At 33.6% G+C, this 10,940-nt stretch overlaps 3 protein-coding genes across 3 annotated transcripts; 1 reads left to right on the forward strand and 2 right to left on the reverse strand.

Annotated features, from left to right (window-relative positions):
- Positions 1–52: 52 nt before the first annotated feature.
- LOC309509055 (uncharacterized protein) lies at positions 53–2,996 on the reverse strand. Its single transcript, XM_082183570.1, has 7 exons — positions 2,658–2,996; positions 2,409–2,553; positions 2,207–2,320; positions 1,286–1,430; positions 1,044–1,192; positions 822–961; positions 53–717 (listed from the first exon to the last, which is right to left on the reverse strand). The coding sequence occupies exons 1-7, from the start codon at positions 2,755–2,757 to the stop codon at positions 563–565; spliced, it is 948 nt and encodes a 315-aa protein (XP_082039696.1). The 5' UTR covers positions 2,758–2,996; the 3' UTR covers positions 53–562.
- A 2,645-nt stretch (positions 2,997–5,641) lies between these two features.
- On the forward strand, positions 5,642–6,719 carry LOC309509059 (cystatin-B-like). The gene is made up of 3 exons (XM_082183575.1): positions 5,642–5,811; positions 5,896–5,997; positions 6,173–6,719. The coding sequence occupies exons 1-3, from the start codon at positions 5,740–5,742 to the stop codon at positions 6,299–6,301; spliced, it is 303 nt and encodes a 100-aa protein (XP_082039701.1). The 5' UTR covers positions 5,642–5,739; the 3' UTR covers positions 6,302–6,719.
- Positions 6,720–7,569: 850 nt separating this feature from the next.
- mix23 (mitochondrial matrix import factor 23) lies at positions 7,570–10,838 on the reverse strand. Its single transcript, XM_082183574.1, has 5 exons — positions 10,741–10,838; positions 9,795–9,920; positions 9,490–9,636; positions 7,940–7,999; positions 7,570–7,851 (listed from the first exon to the last, which is right to left on the reverse strand). The coding sequence occupies exons 1-5, from the start codon at positions 10,789–10,791 to the stop codon at positions 7,801–7,803; spliced, it is 435 nt and encodes a 144-aa protein (XP_082039700.1). The 5' UTR covers positions 10,792–10,838; the 3' UTR covers positions 7,570–7,800.
- Between the last annotated feature and the right edge of the window lie 102 nt (positions 10,839–10,940).

Here is a 10,940-nt window from a genome sequence, read left to right on the forward strand (position 1 = left end):
AGAAGAGTATACATTTAATATAAGATTTTAATATTATATAAGATTTTACGAATTTTTATAATATAATATTTTTTTATTCATCAACAATTTCAATATTTTTTAAACAGATGTCACATGTAAGGATGAGTTATTAAGACAATATACAAACTGTTTTTACACAGAGCAATACTCAATTCATTCATTTGATTGACATTTGATATAACAGCATTGTGATGATAGTAACTCTATATTCAATCACCTGACCAGCCTCTTGGAATCTCCTCTGAATCTTTACTATGTATCTTTACTAATCTAGTGAGTTTTATGATTTTATTGCTGCAGAAAAAAGTACATAACAGTGCACAGATCATGGTCACTGTACACCCCCTGCCTTGATAAGAGCAATTCATTTTGTGTAACTCAGTTACACACGCTTTGTATTTTATTTTTTTATTATTTATCAAAAGTACATATAAACAATGTCCACATTTGAACAATAAAAATAAAAAAATCATTAATAATAAAAAAGCATATTGTAAGATGATTACACAAATATACAATTCAATGATATGAACAGTTCAGATTAAATGAAAATCTTTTTTTGCTTTTCAGCGATTTCCATCGGTGACACGGCCTCGTCTGTATCCATGCCTCTGTAGAGAGGATATTTAATATGCCTCCATATAACCAGCAACACTTTGATGGCAAATAGTGTACAAGCCAACCCTAGTAGAACAGCTGTGGAATACAACACACAATATGGTTGTCATGAAATACACTACAGATTAAGAACATAACAGCAAAACTATTATGATGTCAATGCAGCGCTTGTTCTGGCTCACCTATGTAAATGCCATTGCGACTTGGATCCGCAGAGTTATAGTTCTTTGTCATGTTTCCGCTCAAAGCCACAATGACAACAGGGTAGACTGTCAGAATGTATCGCAGGTGCTTTTCAAACACAAAGTTCTCAACAATAAACCTGTAAAAATCATTACGCATTAATCTCAAGATTAACATCTTTCATTTATTTCAAAGAAGTTATTAGAGTTTTATGGTCTTACCAAGCAATAGCTTCACCCAAAAGAATTGAGAGAGAGACTGTTGCTGCATCTGACTGGGTCATTCCAGCGTCATATCTCAGCACAACTGTGAAGTTTATCAAGGTGGCAATAGTTGTCCATGTTGTGTATGTTGCAATGCCATTTTGAACCTGCAAGGTTGAAGATGCAACATTAAAAACTGCATAATGTTTTTAAAATGTAAGTTTGAGAAGCTGTTGAGTAATATTTCAATGAAATCTCACCAATATCCGAATGCACCAGAGGTCTACTTTGTGATATTTGTTTAACCAGGATCCATATTGTTTGAGGGCATGACAGGTGAAGATGATCAGCAAGTAGTTTGTGAAGGCAATCAAGGCAAGGAAAACAAATCCAGCAATCATCTCCCTTTAAATAAATGCAAAGAAATTGAGTTTTTACAAAAGATGTTCTTACTGTAGAAAAATTTATGTATAAATTGTATATATATGTATATAATTTATACATATTTTTTCTTTAAATATACATGCAAAGAAATTGTATTTACAAAATGTAAAAATAAGTGCAATTACGAATATATATACAGTATATATCGTGAATACATATATATACAAAATTTATACAAATCGACTAATCGCATCTAACATGAAAGTTCTTGTTTACATAATATATATGTGTGTATATATTATTATAGTTTTATGTATAAATACACAGACACGCAAACACACACCCAGACATATATGTAATATAATAATATACACACACACACATATATTATGATATATGTTATAAAATATGTGTTCAAAATGTTGTACTCGTATTGCGTAGTTGAGATTTGAGTCAATTGTTTTATTAGTGATAACGTAATAAAACAAGCCAAATCGTGTAGACATTATTTTTTGATTATGCAGTAGTCAATGTATGCTTTTCCCTGTGAGCTTTAGGTTTTTCTAAGATTCTTTTGCATAGTAAAATAAAACCTTTAGCTGCAGTTTGCCTTTTTTTGCCAAATATTGTTTTCAGATAAATACCTTAGTTTAGTGTTTTGTTTTACCTTTATATTTAAAAAAATAAAAAATCCTCATATTTTGATCGTTTAAGCAAACTTGTAGGGGTCATAAAAAACAAATATCCCCTACGGACATACACAGTATATTTCAAAATATCATAATTTTCCTTCTTACTCTCTGTCCCACAGAAGAAGCCAGCCTATATTCAGCAGCATGTTTGCAATCCAGGTGATGAAGAATCCATACGGCAACACAGCAGGACTGCAGTACATTGGACCATAAACAGTCCTGTGATGACAATATAAATAAATGTCTCATGAACGTCAGAATATTATTACATACCACTTTATTTTTGGATATAGCTCAGAGTTCATACCTCCTGCAGGTAGTGGAGAGGATGTAAACATGCATGAGGGACAGCCAGGTGTAGATGACACCCCAGATTGAGAAGGTCCATCCCGAGGGAGTGATTTCGGTATTGTACTTATTTGATATAGAACTAGTGGTGTTCAGAAAAGGACCTGTGGATGAGTAAAACAACATTGTAGCAATATATTCGACCAAAATGTACTTTTGCACCTATCATTTATTTAGAAACAGTATTCAGATTATCTGCTGTACGTACCTGTTCCCGGTCCAGCAAGTGCGTTGAATACGATGCAAATGATGTACATGACAACAGAAAGGACTATGAGTGCTAAACGGGCAGCGCTGTGATCTCCCATTGTGAGCAGCTGAAATAAAGACAATGTAATGCGGTCTAAAAATATTTAACAGAAGCGCACTCGACTCGGAAGCACTGCTAATTGTATTACTAACCTATTGACTATAAACATAAATCCACTAGAATCGTATCTAACCTACAGCTGAAAACACTCCAAGAGTCTGAAACCAAGAGCAAAAGAGAGAGGGAAGTTAACATAACACCCTGAGGGCTGACCAACACAAATACTGTACTACTCCCGTGGGACTGGTTTTATAATTGTGCGTTGTGTAACTGTATGAGTACACGTGCAGAGTATGACACACAAATACATGCGTACAATGGCTGTCAAGGCAACAGTTTTTTTCATTGCATAAATTTCTGAAGGTTACGAAAAAGCCTTACACAACATAGTGACCTTTACTTCCCTTACGAAAAAGAAGTAGCCTATACTTCAAGTTAATTTTATGAAGTATATAGTTAATAATGTTAAAGTATATGTTTAAGTATACTTTATGTAGTAAGTATACTAATATCAATGTGTACTAATAGAAAACTTGTAAGTGTACTATTTCAATACTGCTTGAGACTAAACTGGCCCACTTTTAGTATACGTTTAAGTGTAGGCTACTATAAGTGTAAGAGTAGTAAACTTTAAGTACACAACTAGGTTTCTCATTTGTAATGCATCTGTACAAGTGAACTTATAAGTATACTAGTAGTTTACTATTTTAATACAAGTAGTATTTTTTTTTGTTTAGTTTATGAAAGTACACACTGAAGTGTACTCTCAGTAAACTACTAGTTTAGTCGTTTATACTGTAAGTATACTTGTAAGTTTTCTTTAAGTGAACATAACATTATACTTATAGTTTACTATTTATATATTATTTTTGCACTTGCAGTATAGCAACTGTTCAAATTATTTTTTATACTTGAAAATACCTTTAACTGTAGCCTACTTTAATCTTAAAAACATTGTATAAGCTTCGTGCATCCTTTTTTATCAACACTTGAATGTCGGTAAGTTTCAAGAAAAGGCAACATTTTAAACAAAAAAAGTTGAGAAAATCACATTTTTGTCAGACTAACGTTACGCCTTGATCATTCAGAACGATGATCAAAACAGATGGAGTAGATCAAGTCCAACAAAGTCTTCAAAAAAGCTTCAAAGTCGTTTTCTCTTCATGGGTTACGCTTCATTTCATTTGGTAATATTAAGCAGTTTTGATTTACACGCTGTTTAATGTTTGATGATCACGTTATTTTACATTTGAGTGAGCAATGAGCAATCTTCTATCGCTTGTTTCAGCTTCTTCTTCTCCTGTGTTTTGTTCTGGAGATTCTGTACTAGAAGATGTGTCATAGCGCCCCCTACTGTATAACAGTGAAAACATGGATAGCAGGAAAATTCTGTCAATGGTGGGGAAAAGTAGAATTAGTGAATTCTATACACTACCAGTGGACTAGCCTACACAAAAATTCAGATACGCAGAATTAGAAACATATCTGTTTTATGTTAAACAATATTCTAATCAATATTTTCAAACAATGTAAGTTTCATAAGACTGTATATGAAAAACTATGTAAAAAAGTATATTTAATAGGCTACTCGATCTAAAGAGTTAACACAACTACAAGCCAAGTATACTTTGAATACTTAATTATACTTTTAAGTATATCTCGATCAAAAGATTGAGTACAAGTACTGGCCAAATATACTTGGACTTTTCTCTCAGTATAAGTCAAGTACACTGAAGTGTAATTTTAAGTATATTTCTGAGAAGTACATAAAGTATTTTTAGAAGTATATAAAATGTAGACTGAAAGTATACTTTCTTATGTTTAGTTTAAAAGAAGTATACTAATAGAACACTTGAATGAACTTCTTTTTTGTAAGGGTTTGCACACTCTGAAGAAACTAAAATAGTATTAGTAATAGATGGAAGAAGGGTTTTGTATTTCTTTAAGGTTGTTTCTTTAGTTTCTGAAGTAAAAACTAAACTTTTATCAAAGAGTAGCCTACATGAAGTAAATGCTCTTTAGATAACATATTTTATGGCTTAGTCATTAACCATGAGTGTTATGTCTTTGACAGTAAATGGAAATGGGAGGGGATGAATGAACACATGGATGGACGCATGATGTTGAGTAAATGATGGATAGACAAAAATGGGCAGAACAATTTCTCTAGACAAAATTTGAGGGATATCTATTATGAAATGAAATGTTAAAATATGAGTTGAAGGAGTGATGTTGCCATTTCTATACATTTTAACAAGACATGTTCACTATCACGCTCCTGTTAGTGTTAGGTTATAACATAACCTGTTATGATTTTTTTTTTTTTTTTTTGAGGTTTGGTTTGAGCTTGAAAAATTGCAGATTACCTTAGAGAACCTTGCAAAACTGGTTTGTGCGTTTGGTTTCATTCAAATTAACTTAACAATTAGGTAGAAAGGCAACCTCGCTGCGTATCAAGTTTCAGTTTTTGAACTTGTTCTTCACCCAAGTAGTAAATTTCCCCCCCAGTCATTTCAATGGCAATTGTGTCTCAATTTACCTATCGTGCCTTATCGTTATTTTAACTATGTTAAAATAATTATTTAAATTTAAAATATTTCATTTTGTAAAAATGTCAGTGTAACTATCCACGCCCTAACCAGTAACATGTGCGGTAATACGAGGTTCAAACCACTTTACGGGGGTGATGAACCATGAACAGAGATACATTAACATAAAGAAGATCGATATTTTATATTTAAAGTTAAATAATTATAATGTTTAAATATATATTTAAGCACAACAACAGATTATATATCAGGTCTTTCTCTGTTGATACACTACAACCCTCTTTGGTCTATTCCACAAAAATGGTCTCTTCCAATGTCTCGTGATATCCAGGAAGTAAACTTTCCAGTCAGTAAATCTCATAGACAATACAGGTAAATCTTGTTGTGTGCAGACGTTCCCGAGTATTTTTTTTCCCAAAACTTTATTCAAAATGCCTTTACTTTGTGGCGGAACATCCGAGGCGAAAGATGCCAATGAAGAGGTGCAGAAAATATGCGATGAGGTTAGTAACTTTACATTGCAGAAAAACAGAAATAGTGATGTGATGTGTCAGCGACATTCACTGACAACTCCCGTTTTTCCTCAGATAAAGTCTCATGCCGAGGATAAAGCTGGCCGCAAGTTTGACGCTTTCACCGCCAAATCTTTTAAAACGCAAGTTGTTGCGGGGCAAAATTACTTTATTAAGGTAAGAGAAATTAATGAACTTATAGGCTGTATAAGTTCATTCGTAAAACCACACAGGGTTAGGGGGGACCCTGTTAATATACTGATTATATATGTAAAAGCAAGCCTCATATAACACTTACAGTCCTGAACTATAATGGTTTTTGAATGTACTGTTCTAAATGATCTGTTTTTAGGTGCATGTAGGTGAGGATGACTATATTCATCTGCGTGTCTATAAAACCCTGCCCCATGCTGGAGAAAAACTGGAGCTGCACAGCATACAGACATCCAAGGCTCATCAGGATCCCATTGAATACTTCTGAAGTGAACCTCCAGAAAGATCAAATCATCATGAATATTGCCCAAAATACTCATGAATCCCACTGTTACACAGTAAATGTTATACTAACATCTGAAGATGAAACATGTTAAATCATGTATTACATTTGATGATCTAATCAATAATTGATTTCTTGACTAGTGTGTATAACTCATTGTGAATTAAGCAATCCTTTAAATACACGTCTCCATAATATTTTTGACATGGTTGTACAATAACAGTTTGTTTTCCCTCCCTTACACTCAAAACATCAATTAAGTCACATCTAGTTATCCATGCCTATGGTTTGTTCTTCACATTTTGGGCTTTGTACTTAGTGATACTGATGCAGTAAATCGTAGTTTTATACTCGATTGCCTATAATGTATTGTATTTACATCAAATGCATTGATGGAAAGTTGTGAATGTTTTTTGTTTGTTTGTCTTCGCATAGTGGACTTTTGGCATGTATGGATTTGTTATTCAAGTTATGAGTGCTAGGGAGTCCATGAAAAAATCTAAAATATTTTGATAAAATTTTTTAGAAGATTTTGGATTTAAATAAATTAAAATTAAAATAAACATGTCAGTCTAAATATTTTTTTTAAATTAAAAGTAATGTAACTAAATAGAAACAAAAGATTTTGATTAAAAAAAAATAATGCTAAAAATTTTAATCAGATTTAAATAAATGATAGTTAAATAAGTTAAATGTAATGTAACTGAATAGAAACTAAATTTTTTAATTTAAAAGGTTTTAGATATAAATTAAAAGTTTAAATGTTATAATGTAACGGAACAGACTAGATTTTTTTTTTTTAAATATATAATTTAAATAACTAATTTAAAAATGATTTGTCTGAATAGACTAAACATTTATTAAATGTAACTGAATTGAAACTAAATATTTAGATTTAAATAAGGGATTAAAAGATAATCTGATTTTAGTAGCCAATTAAAAAAATATAAAATGAATCTAAATAAATACATAGACTAAACGTAGTAATGTAACTGAATAGAAACTAAATCTTTTCCAAATAATATTTTGACAAATTTATAATATACATTTTTCACAGTATAAATAGGGCCTTTATACAAGAACTGGTCTTTTACATTTTTAGGATGGGGGTCCGTGGCATTTAAGAAACTGAAAACCCCTGCTTTAACCTTTGACACAAGTGGGCATGTCAAGGTCTGAGAACAGATCAAGAAACGTATCCTCCTCTTCAACTGAACATTCATCGCTGTGTTTCAAAGCAAATAACATTTCAGTAATTGGAAAAAATTTCATTTTTAATAAAATCTTTTGTACAGTATTTATACAAAAAGGTTTACAGGACTAGGGCAACGGTAGTGTTCCTTCACTGTAGAAACACAAAGCCACAGACAGAGCACACTGGCGGAGGAGGGTTTTAGTGAGATGTTTGGGGTCAATGTCCCGGCTCAGCTCCAGGTGTGGTCCTCAGAACACTGTGTGGTTCATGTTGACAACAGAACTATCATTCACTTGATCTTGGGAGGGGTGTAGTGAATTCGGCACCTTTCGTTGAAAGCCTAGGGGGGAAATGCCATCAGGGACATGTTTCTGAATGAAAACAGCTCATGTTCAATAGAATCAATAGAAGACACTCAAAAACCTCACCTTCAGACTCCGGTCATTGACCACCTCTTCAACATTCAGCTCAGACTGCATGATTTTTAACTGTAGGCAAATTGAGAAGATTTCGATTTCAGCCATTTGTGAACAGACTTCCACACAGTGCTATTTTAGTTGAATTAGCATTTATTTTTTATAGTTTTAGTTATATTCATTTAAGTTTAATTTTTAGAAATTTTGTTATGTGCGGTTCTCATTTTATTAGTTTTTTAAATACTACTGCTATTTAGGTTCAATTTGTTTTTATTTTAGTTGATTTTAGTTTTATTCTTTTCCACTTCATTTTAGTGCTTCAATTTAAAAATGTTCTAATTTTCGTTTAGTTAAAGTTTTTTATTTTATTTAACAGAAATGTTTTTAATAGTTTTACTTAAAGGGATACTTCACCTCTGGAAAGATGAATGTGTATTTAAAATGGGTCATTTATGTAGAAGAAATGTGAAATTATTTTTGAATTTGGAGCTTTCTGGACTGAGAAAAGCCAGAAAATGTATTTTTGGCTTATGTGGATGAAAGACAACAACTCCCAGAATGCACTTGCTTCGCTGCCCTAGGAGGCCACTCCCAAGCCACGCCTACCGGTAGGAGAGCGCAGTTTAAAACAAGGCTAGGCTACTTGAGACTCTGACGAGTTTGCCGGGGATTTCGAGATCGCCCAAAATGTCCGGGATTCGGGAGAACGGCGCGAGGCCGGTGGCGTGATTACTGAGACGCACCGGTCTCCTAAGTTATCTCTCACGGAGGAGCGGGAATTTTCTTAGCCATGTTAAAACGCACATCAACCGATCTCTTGTTTAGCGTTCATGTAAACACTACATTCAGATTCACCATTCGGAATGAATTCAGTTAGATTGAAACAAAAGGTGTGCATGTAAATAATGAATAGCGACTGCAGAAAGCAAAAGCCGAATCCCGGATATTTTGGACGATCTCGACGGCCGGACATGTCCGGGAAAAAGAGGATGGTAACCCCTACTACTCAGCTTTCTCCACAGAACAAGAGCCTGTTAGCTTAGCTTCCAAAGAAAGACAGCTGACACTGTGTACATTCTGTGAGTGAGATCCCACCCTCTATGGGCGGGTTGAAGACATGCGGGACAGCCCCTCCTACTGGCTGTAGTCTTTAGCCTCTGGCCAAAAAATCCTCAGATCGGAGGATTTTTTCCAGACAAAAAATACATAAATCTCTCATCTCAGGGGGATATGAGGGTAGAAAGCACGGTAATTCGAAAATACTACAGGTTTTCTACTAATACAAAGCTTAATGCTAAATCCTGAAGTATCCCTTTAACGATAATAACCCTTCTTTCAAATTATATAAAAGGGAACATTAACCCATAGTGCAATATAATAATGTAAACAAAACTTTAAGCAACCTTGGATTTGAGAAGCACTTCTTCAAGTCTTCAGATTCACGTGGTTCCGCTTATTGTCTGTTATATATGTAAGTTGGGCAACCTCTATTGCTTTGGTTATGAGTCATCAGATAAAACTACATAACACTAGAGTCCCCTGGTGGCAGACAGTGGTATTACCTTAGTTTGTTCTTTCCTGAGTTGCTTGATAATTGACAAGTTGTCACTATCTTTTGCTCTCTTTTCACGTAACTGTCCGACGACAGCAGAGGTCTCTGTAATACATGATTTTATTGCCTTATCTCTGGACTGATGGGCTTCCATGAGCTGAAAGACAGAAAGTACAGGGAAAAAGCTTGTAATTAAACATCACATACTAGTGACAGTTCACTCAAATAAGTCATACATCAATCACAGAATTAGGGTATCTCTAATAATCATTTTAGATTATTTAAAAGTAATTTGTAAGGTGATACATTACATACAGATTCATAAAGTTCTTTGCAGGTCTGTGTGGCATCCACTTTGCCTGAAAAGGACACAGTGGGCACAGTGGTATTAAGGGCATGGACAATTCTGTCATCTATGGTGCGCATCCCTTTTAATACTTCCTAGAGGACATACGGAGAGATAGAAAAACAGCAGAAAATGAACTGTAAGCAATGCAATCATTGTTGTTCTGATGCCTTAATAATAATAATTTTCTCCATTTAAGGAATATTAATATTACTGATTACTCATTTATCTTAAAGTAAAACCCCTCCGTATTCATGACATATTACATTTATAATGTAAACAATATAACTACACATGGATAGTAGACTAGACACCATTTCAAGCAGTCCCGCAGTGTGACATGTTATAGTTCATCTAAACCCATTTTTAAACTACGTTAAGTTCTTGTATAATTATTATATATGCAGCTTTATAAGCTCATATTAACTGGGGGACACATACCGCAGACATAATTAACTGAATTGAAATAAATCGTACAACTGAAATGAAATAAATAAGAGGTTATTAAAAAATTATAAAAAAATGGAAAAGTGTTACAACACCTAAAACTTCACCTTCAAATCAAATCCTGATGCTGAAAAAAGTTCACGAGTTCATGATGTCAACTACCCACATTTTACACGTAAATATGTACTTAATAGCTTTAATAAAAAAACGTTTAATTTCTGTATATTGTTTTTGTGTATAAATTATAGGTCATTTAACGCTTACATTTATATATATATACAGAAAAGCAGTGTCATGTTTGCTCTGCTGCTTAGTGAACCACACGACTGCGTGCATCAGACCAGAGGGTCATACATTTGTACATCTTTCCCTGTAAACATCAGAACACCGTGCTCATAAAAATCAATGTGCGCTTAAGAATCCTGCATACTTTTTTATCCTAACCATTGTCAAGTTCGCTCGTTTTACCTGAAACATTGAAAAGTCCTCACAGTTCAGAACTCCACCGGGCGCCGCCATACTGGACTCTGAAGAGGTCCTGCGCGCCGAGGGTGTCCAAATACTGCCTACATTATACTTACTACAAAAACTGTCGTCTTTGACACTAACTAAATAATGTTACAGATAATTACTAAGTATTTTTCATACTAGTGTGAGCCATTTTAACA

Source organism: Leuciscus leuciscus (genome assembly GCF_965113295.1).
Source record: "Leuciscus leuciscus genome assembly, chromosome: 11".
Lineage (NCBI taxonomy): Eukaryota > Metazoa > Chordata > Actinopteri > Cypriniformes > Leuciscidae > Leuciscus > Leuciscus leuciscus.